Genomic DNA, 14,766 nt, shown 5'->3' on the forward strand with positions numbered 1-14,766 from the left:
TTGAGAAGATACTTCATATAAATAAAAATTTTTTTAAAAAAGTCAATAAAATTTTAAACAGTCATAAAAATGATCAATTTCTATTTACATTTTTTTTTTATTATCGCGTTCTCCCAAAATTAGAGAGTGAATTTTGCCGTTTAAGACTTTGATAAAATCAGATTGGCTAATGTAAGTGTAGTAGAGATTTCCAGAGCTCTTCAATATTGACATATATCATAAAAATTAAACGGTTACAAATGCCAAATAAAATAAGATTTACGACTACGTGCTAGTGGATTAAGTGGAGAGAAGAATCTGATTTTTTGTCCAAAAGTAAATCAAAATGAGGTTAAAAGTTAAGGACTGTCAGCCATAGCGATATTATGATGCATGATTCAGAGTATTGAGCCGTTGACAAAATAAAAAGAAGAGAATGAGTGTAGCTGAGATAAGAATGTTAAGACGGATGAGTGAGAAAATAGGCTTAGATAGTTTTATTAGGAAATAGAAATTACAAACGCTAAATGAAAATGAGAAAAAAGATTGGATACAATTGGGAGTGATATGAAAACTCCAAATGTGTGTATAAATGAAAAATACATTAGAAAATAATTTAAATTGGAGAATAACCAGTCAAAGTAGATTGGTAAAAGTGCACGTTTTTCTTATTGTCTATTGTATGACAAAAAGCAAAATATACAAATAGTAAAAATAAACAAATGAAGTGGTTTTTGTCACGTCACAATTTATATCCTATACTTAGCTATAAAATTAGTATAAGTAATTGTAGCTCAATTATTATTAATGTTTTTTTATAGAAAGTTACTTTAAGCAAATAAATTAGTGTTTAGACACTTATATAAAAATTTCCAATGTCAATCTACTAGTTTCCATTATTATTACATGAATTTGTGGTTTATATACATAACGTATAAATGTATAACTTAGTATATAAAATCAAGTAGTAACGATCTCTAAAAGAATTTAACACAAAATTTACTAAATATAGTTGTTATTAATATTAGTTGTAAATTTTTGCTTGAACTAATTTTAAATATATATTTTTTTACCATAGTTCAGTACGTATGAAGTTATGTATTTTTTTATTCATATATCAATAATACTAATGTATACTTATTTAAACATTTTTAGACTGGTACGTAATTATTGAGTTTGTTTTTTTTTCATAATGTAACATATATGTTATAATGTATGTGTTATATGTACTATGATATATATCACCAATTTTTTTACACTTAATTATAAAGTACGGAATCATTGACTAAAAATTATTATTACTGGAAAATTATTAAAATCATTTTTTAAAATATTTTTTACTAAAATATATATATATATATATATATATATATTAATATACATTTTGTAAACGACTTCAATATTTTGTGAACCGTAAATTCAACAGAAAATAACTTGAAATTTAGCGAAAGTAATTCTAACTACATTAATCGGCTTTAGTTTACACAATTCAAGCTTATTGGTAGACTAATGAAAGTCTTGAAGACGATATTATAATATATTACTAAAATGGAATACAAGTTTCTTGAATATAACAAAGTCAGTAAATTTTCAAGCTAACTAGTAATATAATCTATCCATTTAAAAGATTTAAAAGATATGACTGTTTAATCATAAAGTGTTTTGGATATTCAATAGCTGAAAGGAAATTTTAGTTTTGCATGTATTCATCAATAACAATAGTACACTAGAATGCTTATAAAAATATATTTTCTATCGGATCACGTCAATCATGAATATCAAGAGTTTTCGACAATTAAACTAGGGTTAAACTTACACAATGCATAAAAAGATAACTTTTAGGTGATCGTTAAATATAAATGACTTTAGCTGATCTATTTAATAAATACATTTACATAAAATCAATATGTACCTATTAAGAATTATTTCAACATTAAATTTTTGTTAAACTGTATACAAATGTTAAAAGATAATTTACTTAATTATACAATTTTAAGTATTATATTGCTTTATTTAGTTTTAATAACATATCCCTCTTCCGAAAAATAATTAAAATCAATGTGTACTCATGATTTTTAATGGAGAGGGCTAAATTGTTACCAAATATTATAAATATATGGCTAATTATATGTACCTGTAGATTTCAGTAATTTTTTTCAATTTTGAAGTTAACTAAAAAATTGGTACACTAATACACTTATACAAAAATTCAACTAAATTAATTTATATCTTGCCAACAATAAAAGTGTTAAAATAATAATTTTTTTATTATTATTGATTTTTTGTGCCATAATAATTTAATTTTACACGCAAGTAATTTTGTTTTCATTTATATTGATGTTATACCTTTTGTACGATATAGATGTTTTATACATCAGTACTTTTCATTATGATTTATTTATTAACTGAGTATAATGATTGGAAATACAATTTATATATTTTATTGAATAGTTAGTATGGCTTTAAAAAAAAAAATAAAAGTCTCACTTCTAGATTAAAAATTAGTTTTACAATTAGTTAAATATTTATTACTGATCATACGTTATTTGTAATTATATAGTTTAAGTAAAATTTTGAATTTATATCATTAACCAAATGGATACAAAACATTCAGTACATCATTATGTTACATTATGCAAAAGCCATTAGGTGAGAATAACTTATCAAATTTTATGTTCACTCGTAGACTATTACCTGTAAGAGTAACTTCAAATATTTGTGTAAGACATGTGGTTTGTATAAAACATTATTTTTGGTTTAATTCACATGCCTGTTCAATTCCTAAATTTGCTTGTCTGTAGCTTAACGTTTAGTTTACATTAAAAATAAAACAAATGGTATTCTTATATTAATCACTTATAAGGTTTTTAATAGTGAATGGTTTTAGTTTTCATTTTATTGCTACGTGAAAACACAGGGTCATAATGTATTACATAATTCTCGTTTGTTTTAAGTAAACGAAAGTAAAATTTCTCAATTTAAATCAAGCAGTAACAATTACATTAGGTAAAGACGGAGGGCGTCGTACAATACAAGTACATCATACGGCGTATCGTTTATGCAATTGTGGTACAACCGTGTACAACTATATGAAATTATACCCATGGGTCAAAATAAAATTACATAGTACCTTTAGTTTAAAAGTCGTCATGCTTTACAAATAAATTATTTTTGTAAAAGGATTATAAAAACTAGTTTTTTTAGTTATTTAAATTTTTAATACTACAAAGACGGCCGGCCTAACCTGGGACAACAAGGACAAGTGCACTAGGGCTCCAAAAAATTATGAATACATTTATTTTACATAAGATGCGCTTTGTTTGAAAATATATTAAATAGGGGCGTTAAATATATGATTGCCTTAGGGCGCCAATGATATGGTGGTACTGGTGGCACTATGTCTAATGGATTTCTAAGTTCATTCATTAATTATTATCTTTATTTCAAAGTAACCTCCAATTTGATATAATTAACAAATGTTGTTATATGTTTGTTATATTTTGACACATACATGTTAATCGGAGAAAATTATTTTTTTGACATTAAACATTTTACTAATACTTGTAATACGACGACCTTTGTAAAGGTTTACAAAAATTAATTTGATCGTTAGTTTTCTAAACTATTGCTATATGGCCTGGTAGATGTACACAATTTAAACTTAATCATTTTAATGATCGCCGTCTGTAAGTTGATTGATTTAAGATAGTTAAAATATCTAAAGTGTTCACAACTAAGTATAAATTTTCGTTTCAAAATTTTACGGTAAGGAAAACCTATAATAAATATTTTATTAAATTTTAACTTTGCCTTAAAACAAATTTCTATTTTAAAACTTTTACACAAGAAAATCCATATTTTTTATTAATTTTATTTTGTTTAAAAATGTCAGCCCTTTGTAGTAAAATAATAAGAAATATATTATTATTTTTATTGTGTTAAAAAACATTTTTTTTTGTTATAAACATTCAGAAAAAAATAATAATATTTTAACCTAATTTTATGATATCCTTTTTGGTTTTTATAAACACAAGTATTGTTTGTCTATACAGTATTTAATATGCCAACTCTCATATATGAAGATAATAAATTGTTATAATAAATTATGATAATAATAAAACAATTATCATAATAAGTTTAATCAATATATGTTTAAATTCTATTTTATTTTCAAAATAGTAAAATCAAAATTTTTTTTACTGTAAAAATAATTTTAGATTTATAACAACATAGTGATTTTTTAATCATTATTAAAATTATAAAATAAAATATAAAATTTTTAAATATTGAGCATGTTTATGATGATTTAACTTCTACTAAAGTTTCTTATTTAATGTTTGTTCAATTTATTTTCAAAAATACATAAAGAATATTATTTTCTTGTTTTATAAATCTACATAGTTTTAACTTTATGGAATAAACGAAGTATTTTGTATTTATATTGGCTATATAATAAACGTATCATTACTTTCATTTACTTACAATTTAACCATTTATTAGATACTCGTTTAATACTAGAAAACATATAATCGATAAACTAATGATATTTCTTCTATGAATTATTGATTTTATAACTACTATATATTTTTATTTTATGTTAATAATTTTTTAATTTTACGTAGGTCTTAATAATAATGGATGAAGATGACGACGACGACAATGAGCTAAATTGTATTTAATTCATAGGTAATTGATAAATGAAACCCAAAAAAAACATGAGGATAATTTTAGATAAGTGACTCATACTGAAAATTAGAATCCATGATAACTAAGTGGGATCTTAGGCGATGGACGTACTTCGGCGTTTTGATCATTTTTGCCGAAGTCTTGTTGTGTTTCAGCGATTTTCAATATGATGACAGTAGTGTGACCAAATCATTTAGAAAGATAAGACATGACCACAAATTACAGCAAGAAAATGAATCTGTAATGAATTTTGAATTTGAGACAACTAAAGGATTGGATTACGAAAATTATAGCGAAGAAGACTCGTCCGATGAAGCGTTCATTGAAGTGATTCACGACATGTATGACACTCGGAAAGGAATCGTGCCTCACATTATTTATCAAGGTAAGCATCGGCTATATGTTATATTTATTTACATAATAAAATATATAGCATTCTATAAAGTATTTGTTCAAAACATTAAAATATTCTTTAGGTATATATTTTACTGTTAAATTATTCCATTTGGATATAAAGTTAGTTTTCCGTTAAAGAGAATATGTATAATGTTTATGCTAATGACCATGCACAAGTCCTCTTAGAGAGAAATCTTTTATGTTAAACGCATTCTTCCTAATCCCAGTATATTACTACTAACACATTATGTGCTTCTAAGTTTTATAATTATTTTGTTATGAAATTAAGAGGTGCAATTAAAAAAATTAAAATTTAACAGCGAGCAATTGCAAATTCTCTATTTTATGTTATTTTTTCATCTTTGGATTAGATATTTTATCGTTTCTATTGTATTTTTGGTAATCACTAAATACAAAATTCTAAAAAATTTTTGGTAAGTCAACTGCGTAACTAAGAATTCTTTTGTTATTTAAAAAAAAATTGAAATAGAATATTATTAAAAACATTTCATTATGATTGAGATGATTTTTCGATATTTAACAAAATATAAACACATTAAATTTACTTTAAAATATAATTAGTGTTAATTAAAGCTCTAACGGTATGAACTTTATTTAGAATACCTAATTAAGTAACGATAAAATCTAATTGATTAATATCATTAATTAGTTACTCAATCGACAATCTTCTCTTTTTACGATTTTACAAAATTATTAATTAGAAACAAAGTTAAGATATTATGAACACACTTATTGTTTCAATTTAAGTTTAATTATGTTTTACTGTAAACAATTTATTAGTACTTTAGTCTCCATTGTATTAATTTATTTTTCTATCGATAATATATTTTCTATTAAATTAAATACCCCAAGTTAGTTGAATATTTACACCGCATTAAAAAATTATAACTTTCTATAACAAATATTTTCGTACACTCCTAATAACACTACTTTTCGTTAGACATTGTCTTAAGCTAAATAAATAATTCTTTTATTTTTCATATTAAAAAAAAGTTCAATTAAATAGTTAAAATGTATACTTTTTATGTAATAAGTATTTATTTATTTAAAAAATAAAATATTTATGGGTTTAATTTTTTTTTATATTTTAATAAATTAATATTAAAACATTATATAAATACTCTTATTTTCATGATAAGAATTATATTAAAGTAATGCAATTAGTATAGTAGGCATTACTTTTTACTTATTCAAAACTCAAAAGCGATGGGTATTCCCCCGAGAATTAAACGCTTCTTTCTCGTTACCTTCATTTGAGTTTCTTTTAAATAAACTATTATCTTTAGACATGTTTATATCAAGCTAACACATTACCCATGTATTCGGATGCTGATATTTTTCTGAGTCCTTTTGCTGCATACTAACATATTTTAACAAAAATGAGTGCTAAAACTATAAATTTCTGGCGGTTTTTTATAAATATTAAGTGGATCATAATTATGAAAATGATCAAATATGATTTCTATTTTTAACAAAAATAAAACTATCAACGACAACTCAATGTCAAAACCACTACAAATTATTTATAGTGCAAATTCAATTTACCATAAACAAATAAACGAGTAGAATTTATTCTAATATCTTGTATTAATGAGGTATTGTCACTTTTTTTTACTTAGTTAAATAACTTAACTATTTTTCTTTTATATAAGTTAGCCGTTCAATTTTATTCAAAAAATATTCCATCAGATAATTAAATTTAAAGCAATAATAATAATAAGTCTATCCTATTATTTTTCCGTTTTATAAAATTATATAATGTAATGTAATATCAATTTTTACGCACCAGTCAGTAAATTAAAATGAACATAATTACATTCAAAAATGAACATTTAATTTTGACTTACATTGCTTAATATTTTATAAAAACCTATCAACATTTAAAAACTTTTTAATATTTTTGTTATTGTTGTTAGAAAAGACAATTTAAAGTCAAGTAATCACGAAATACCAAAACTCGAGATAGTTACTTACAGTATTTTATAATTGCCTTAATAAAATAAAAACCTACGAGTACAACATGCTACCTAGTTATTTTTTTTCAGCGTAGTTTTTAGATACACTGAGTTTTTGTGACGTATAGAAACTGAATAAAGTTAAAGAAAACAAATTTCATGTTTTTGGTAGTATATATGGGGGATGCTCAAACACTAAAACCTCTGCTAAAGTCGAATAATTATCACTGCTGGCACAACAGTAATATCAAGCATTTAATAAAGCACTATGATTACATGAGAAAAAAATTATATCACAAAAGGGACCGTAAAAGTCAAAGTATATTGTTTTGAGAATTTTTAAACAATTTAAACCAAAAAAAAAATTACTACAACAACTACACTTGTGTAAGTTAAGAAAAAACCGGAAAGATAACAATTACAGCATTTTTTATTGTAACTAATAATTTCTTTCTCAATTTTTTATGATCAAAACAAGAATTAGTCTAATTAAAATTTTGAAATTTAGTGAAAATAATGTTTAATAATAAAAAAAGTGCACCCTTCCCTATTTTCTCGCTGTATGTTAAAAGAATGTAAAATAGGTCAAATAAAATAAACATTGCCAGTAATAAAGTATAATTTTAATGTGCTTTGTGGATAATACAGAAAACCATCTACACGCAGCCTGTGTTGCATTTTTAGATAACTACAATGTTATGTACACGCACATACCGCGCAAGACTATTCCTCTGAATGGTATAGTGGTGATAGTTTAAACAAACACCCTAACGTGACCTTAACTGTGCATAAATATTTCATCTATATCAACACACGAGATTGGTGGAAAATTATGTTTACTTTGATATCAAAAGTAAGAGATTTTAAGATAGTTTAAAATGATATAATGATAACTGTTTTCTACTTTCCCGTATTGTGTAAAAAACATATTGTAAAATATAAAGAATCATTTGGGAAAATATTAGAAGCTCATTTAATTCAAACAAATAAATCAAAAGTATAAATTCATGAACACTCTTTTACTAGATTTTTTTAATAGTGTAGCCATTTCTTATAATTTCAACCCTTATATTAATTTTATTTATCGTTAATTTATTCATTTTTACATGAATATATGCCAAATTAATTATTCTAGAGGTGAAAGTGGTTGGCGGTAGTTAGTAAAATATGTAATTTAGCATTATAATCATATTATTCAGGAGAAAATTAGGTCACTATAATATACAAATTTAATGAAAATCATAAGTAATAAATGGTGGTTCTGTATAAACTTGTTATTTTGTTTATACCACCTACAAATTTAAAAAAATGATTTAACGAAATTTTTGAAAAACACTATGTCACTCTCCCTATACTGTGTTTTTTTTTAATTAATGACAATAAATTAAAAAAACCTTCTTTTATTCAAATATTAATTTTACATGTATTATAATAAAGTATAATCAAATAATACTTGATAATACACTATATGAATACATTAATATTTCCTTAAATAAATAATACTGATGGAAGGTGTACAAGTTATTTTTAGGAGTAAGTTACCACGCTAAACTAACTTGAATGCATATATCAATAAAAAAATAGCAAATGGGCTTGTACATTATTAATATTTATGTGTAGTTATAGTTATAGTGAATCTAATTTTAAGAGCAAATTTAGGAGAGTAAGAAGGACTGCGCCATCATCTGGATTGCTAGTCTTAAATAATTAATATTTTAACTATGACAAAATTATTTGAACACCACTGGTTTGTGTAATGTATTTTTTTGAAATTTGTACATAATTTAACAATATGTCATTGTAAAATCTATATTTTTTTCTCTTTTTAAACGTTATAAATACCATAAAATAGTATTTTTTGTATTATTTTAGCTTCGATGCGAAGCTGAGAAGATATTAGTTTTACTAAGATGTGTTTATTTTTTTATTTTTTTTTTTTTTGTGTCTGTTACCACTTTTTCTCAGCTCTCACCGAACCGATTTCTTTCAATGATACGTCAAAAGATCACAAATTATATCTAGTCGAAGACATTACCCTCAAAAATTGAAAAAAAATCCCTCGTTCCCCGTAAATGGGGGAAACCTCCAAAAAAGTTACAAATTTAAAAATTGCTAATTTTCGAAATTTTTTCAATTTTTTTTACTAAAAACTGCCGTAACTTTTTCAAAAATGAACATATCAATATAATTTTTTTTATATAGATGCTTTATGTCTTTACTTATCATTTGGTATATTTTTTTTGTAAATCTGACCCTTTATCTGCCCACAGGGGGGGATTTAAAATGACAACTCTTTTACAAAAAAATAACTTTTTCAACTGAACTTTTGAAAATGTTCCGGAAGGTCTGACACTTTTATATATATCTTAAATTAAAGCTAATGTAATATACTTTAATTTGAAAAAAAAAAATTTGACCTCTGGACTTGTCTTCATGGTGAAAATGGCTACCGAATGCTATTTTTGTATGAAAATTCTTGATTTTATAATTTACATTTTTTACTTTAAAGTGCTATAACTTTTTAAGAAATGTATGGATCAATACAATTTTTTCATGAGAAGTAGTATTTANAACTTGATCCAACTATACCACGGCACCACTGTGCCGCGACCCCCCTGTGCTGAGCTTTTTTTATTTAAATTTAAAAAATAATGCTTTTATAAAAACATCAATAATATTTTTTATAATGTGTTTTGAGTTATCTTTATTATTTTAATTTCTATTTAATTTTGATGTTAAAAAAAATTATTTGTAAAATAATTAAAAATGATTTGGGTTATGATAGATAAACCACATGATAAAAATCAATGCTCTTTGATTTCGAGTTTAGAGGGTTAAACATTTAGATTTAAAATGTTCATTTTTGATCTTATTTCAATTTCAGGTATTTTATAATTCTTTATTACATTTATATATATATTATATTAATATTACACGTAAAAGAGTAAGAAAATTGTTCTTTTTTTTCGAAAAAATATATGATAAAGAGAAACATTTGCTAAATAAAAGTACAATATTTGAGTTAAATACATTCCTTAATGTAAAAATATTGAAACATATTACTTTTAAAATAGTTGATGCAAACTATATCTTATTAATTTGATTGAACTTTTCTGGTAACAAATAAATTTGCCTTAAAGTTTACACTGAGTATTTGTGATTTAGCATTTAGAAACAATTATTTTGATTTTATTTCACTNTTACACTGAGTATTTGTGATTTAGCATTTAGAAACAATTATTTTGATTTTATTTCACTAGTTAAAAAAAAAATGGGAGACATTTTTTTATAGCTTGTAAAATAATTAACAATGCATAAATTTTTTACTCTTAAATATAATTTATGATAGTTAGTTTAGATAAATAACATAAATTTTCATAATAAATACAATTGGATTTAAAAAATACCAATACAACCCCAAAAGTTTTTTTGTTCGAAATTGAATCTTATTTATGATTACTATAATAATTTTTACTATAATGATTGCAAACCGATATCTGTTAAGTAATTTAATAGTTAGAGTTTTAACGACTTCTAATTTTTTTTTTATTTTGTACCCATAAAAAACAAAACATAGATCATAAAAATTACAGGGATAAAACTTATAAGATATTTACGAGTAATAATTAATTAATTAATTAAATAATTATTATTAGACTTCAACTAATGAAAATATTGTTTATCGACCCACAAGAAAGGTATCTTATGAAACGATAAAATTTTTAAGTAAATGTTATGAGTATAATAAATAATTTTATATTTAAGCTGAGTGCATAATAGTTTATATGGTTTTGTTTATTGTGCTTAAAAGCTCGTGAAAGTAAGACTCATTCAATGGAAGTAAATTCTAGAACAGCACTTTATACTAAAACTCACGTAGTGTTTATGCACCTCTGTAACTACCACCTGTAATATAATATTAAAAAACATACCGTTAACATTCATTACAACACAAGGAATTGTCACAAAAAAGACAACTTGTTTTCCAACGACTAATTTATTAATTTTCTTTTGATAATTTCTAAAAGTAATATATAAAATCTATTTAATTAAAAAAAAAATTGTTTAGTAATTATTTAAAGAATTTTTTTTTAAAGAATATTGTAATGCACTAAGCTTTATTGACTTGTAAAAGCTTTCATGTATGTAGCCCATGTTTTCGTTACCTGCGAGCATTGTCTTTGAAACCACGTTCGAGGCTTGACCTTACCGAGTCTTTAAAACTGATAGGTCAAACGATACATTTAATACTGGTGTGACCATCTGTTGCTATAAACATGCATTACCATAGTGATGTAAATTTTACTAAACTCTTTTATTGTTACTTTTGCCATAATCCATAAAGTAAGGTGTACCAAATAACGTTTATTTTAATATAGTAAACGTAACCTTGTTTTCAAAGTGTACTATACAATATATGCAAAATTATTCAAACTTTAATAACGAATTCTACTGTTTTTTCTTTAAAAATTTAACCCTTTTAAATACTCATGAATCACGTGTCTTCGAGTAGTCACTTTTTCAGTTTTCCACTGTTTTAAATACATTATTTAACGTTATTTATTGACGTTCAGAATTTTAACAATGTACGATAGGTAATATGTTTAAAGTAAAACATAAACAACGGATATTGAATTAATTTTAAGACATACGATACTATTATTTACTTAGAGAAAGTGACAAGTATTATTTATTAACTTTATAATAACATTTAATTTTTTTTTTATTTTTTACTTCTATAAATCTCATGTAAACACTAGTGTTGACAGTTATAATATATTAGTATAATTAATATTTTAATAACTTTAATTGTACATTACATAGTAAAAAGTCATTATGATTTTTAAAATATTACAATGTTTGACATATTCTAAATAATTTTTTTTATTATTATTTAACGACTGTTACCTTTTACGTGATGGTTCCAGGAGTTGTAATTATTATTAATTATTATTATCCATGAGTATGGAATACTCATGATTTAACTGAGAGGTCTTATACAGATATACAGATTATCCTAGATCTAACTGAATACACTTAGAGTTTTGAATCTAATTTTCATTTCGTTGAATTTTTTTTTTTATTTTAATAATTATTACCTCCTTAGACTATTTTCAAAGCATATTTTTCATTATTTATCACTATTAAGAAAATAAAATAAAATTTTTTATTTTTTCTCAAAATGTTAAAATAGCTATTTTTTAGCGCTATTCTTATAAATAAAAATGGAAGGTCGATGATAATTTTAAGTTGTAACCATTGTAATACCTAGAATGGATATGTAGCGTGGGTGGGACAACCTCTATTGATGTACGTATATGTCGCCTGCGTTCCATACCCACTAAATTAAATTTAATTAGATCAAAAGCTGTAAGCATTGTATCCTGAGACACCCTGTATATGTGCAATTTATATATAAACTACAGATTTCTAAACCTTTTCTGGTATAATTTAGACTTATCTATGTTAGAGTGTGTGGGTCAAGGTTATAGTTAAGGATTGTGCTTGAAAGCTAAAAATTTATCTTCTTTATATTGTGTATTTGTACATAAGTTAAACCAATGATCAATGAAAATGAAAAAATAGACTATAATTTGCATAGATACATAAATATAATAAAATATTTTCCCCTAAAATTAAAATTAAAATTAAAATATAGAAAATTAGTGTGGTAAGCAATTACTTTATTAGACAGAAAGTTAAAGCCTCAGAATGAAAATATATTATGATAAGGTATTAAGTGAGAGTGGGGGGTACAGCTAGTACTAGTCTAAGTATACTTTTCCCGAGTTTCATACCTACTCTATGTGTTGAAATGCTTGTATCTTAATGAGTATTTGCACTAAAATTCTTCTTAACCTATTAAACATTTTCGTAAGAAAATAATTGTTGATGAATAATAAAATAATTTGCTTAAAACGTAGTCTAAGGAGGCATGAACTATTTAAAAAAAATTTTACTCTATCAAAAATTATAAGCACTGTCAGTTAGGTCTGGGACACTCTTTATAATAACAATATTTAATACTGTAATATATAATATAATATAATATTACATTATAGTTTACTAATACAGTAACGAGTCTCATAATTCAATACGTTAATTAAAATGTAATATGTCTTTTTTTATAAAACTATATTTGTAAAAGTAAATTGACATTTTTTTAGGTTAAAACACTAAGGAATATTATTTTCCATGGATTTCGAATAATAGTACCCATCATGTCACTATAGATTAACACGAATCTATTAAATATTAAAGCCAACAAACTCTGACAGTATAAGCTTTAAGGGATTAAGCAACGTGACGATTTAATCGTAATTATTTAGCAGACATATAAGGAAATGAATGATATATATTTATAATGTCTTAAAAATATTCATGGAAAAAGTTCCATTACGTATATTCTAAAATGTCGGACTAATATTTGAAAAGAAAAGTATAAACTATTAAGCTCAATTTGACACTGTATACACAATAAAATAATCATATAAATTTAAAAGCATAATTCTCGACAAAATTATTAGTTTCTTGGTCAATGTTTGCTTTGTACTTTAAAAAGTGCATGAACTTCATGTTATCGGTCAAATAAATATTCAATCAAAAGTTTTTTAATCATTTTAACACCAACTACAGAATAACATTCATTAAATTATATAATCAATAAAATAGTAAATTAAAAATTTTCAAAAACTTGTAAGACAAATGTTTTACCAAAACATGTTACATATGACTATATGTAACATATATATGACTATATTTCAATACTCGTCTGAAAACTTATGTTTTAATAAATTTTAATACAGTTATTTATAACTGTAGAACTTTTCATTGATAATATTTAGTAATATTTAAAAGCTTATAATCAAAATTTTCTCATGAATGAGAGGTGAACAACAGTTTTTAAGTAATATAATTTAAACTCAATTTGAAATGCGCATAGAATATTCCATAACACTGTAAAATAATAAAATTGGCACTTGGAATCTGTCAAAAGATATGCTCTTGTATAAGGTCATACCTAATAAATTTAGTTGTTAATGAAAAATTTTATTTTTATTGTAAAAATAGTAGTAATAATTAAATAAAAAAAAAAACCCAGCACAGGGGGGTCGCGGCACAGTGGTGACGTGGTATAGATGGATCAAGTATAATGATATCTGACAGTGATTAAAATCACTATCAAAAAAAAACGCTTCGATGCAAATCTTTAGATAGTGTTTAATTTTAAAAAATTGGTGGATTATTCCAAAAGCTTCATAAACTGCTAGTTCCTTATTAATATCCTGATTAAGACAAAGTATGTCGAATAAAAAAGAGATTATTAGAAAATAGTATTTCCCATAAAAAAATTATATTGATCAATACACTTTTCAATAAGTTATAGCATTATAATGTTAAAAATGTAAAAAATAAAATTGAGAATTTTCACACAATAATAGCATTTGGTAGCCATTTTCACCTTGAAGATAAAATAAAGTCCGAAATTTTTTTTTTCCATGATAAAGTATATTACATTAGCTTTAATTTAAGATATATATAAAAGTGTCAGACTTTCCGGAACACTTTCAAAATTTAAGTTGAAAAAGTCAATTTTTTGTGAAAAAGTTGTCATTTTGAATCCCCCCCTGTAGGCAGGTAAAAAGTCAGATTTATAAAAAAAATATACCAAATGATAGGTAAAGACATCATGCATCTACAAAAAAAAAGAATTATATTGATCATACAT

The 14,766-nt window shown here is 24.0% G+C and overlaps 1 protein-coding gene across 10 annotated transcripts in view; it reads left to right on the forward strand.

The window, feature by feature from the left end:
• LOC126901790 (uncharacterized) overlaps positions 1-14,766 on the forward strand; it is a 56,904-nt gene that overhangs the window by 7,008 nt on the left and 35,130 nt on the right. For all 10 annotated transcript variants that reach the window (XR_007703119.1, XM_050678546.1, XM_050678543.1 and 7 more), the window contains exon 2: positions 4,602-5,050. Coding sequence is in view for 9 of the 10 variants with exons in the window: in XM_050678546.1 (XP_050534503.1) it covers positions 4,741-5,050 (310 nt within the window). In the remaining variant the exon portion in view is untranslated. The remainder of the gene's footprint in view (positions 1-4,601; positions 5,051-14,766) is intronic.

Source organism: Daktulosphaira vitifoliae, unplaced genomic scaffold, assembly GCF_025091365.1.
Source record: "Daktulosphaira vitifoliae isolate Bord-2020 unplaced genomic scaffold, ASM2509136v1 Scaffold_3, whole genome shotgun sequence".
NCBI classification, from domain to species: domain Eukaryota; kingdom Metazoa; phylum Arthropoda; class Insecta; order Hemiptera; family Phylloxeridae; genus Daktulosphaira; species Daktulosphaira vitifoliae.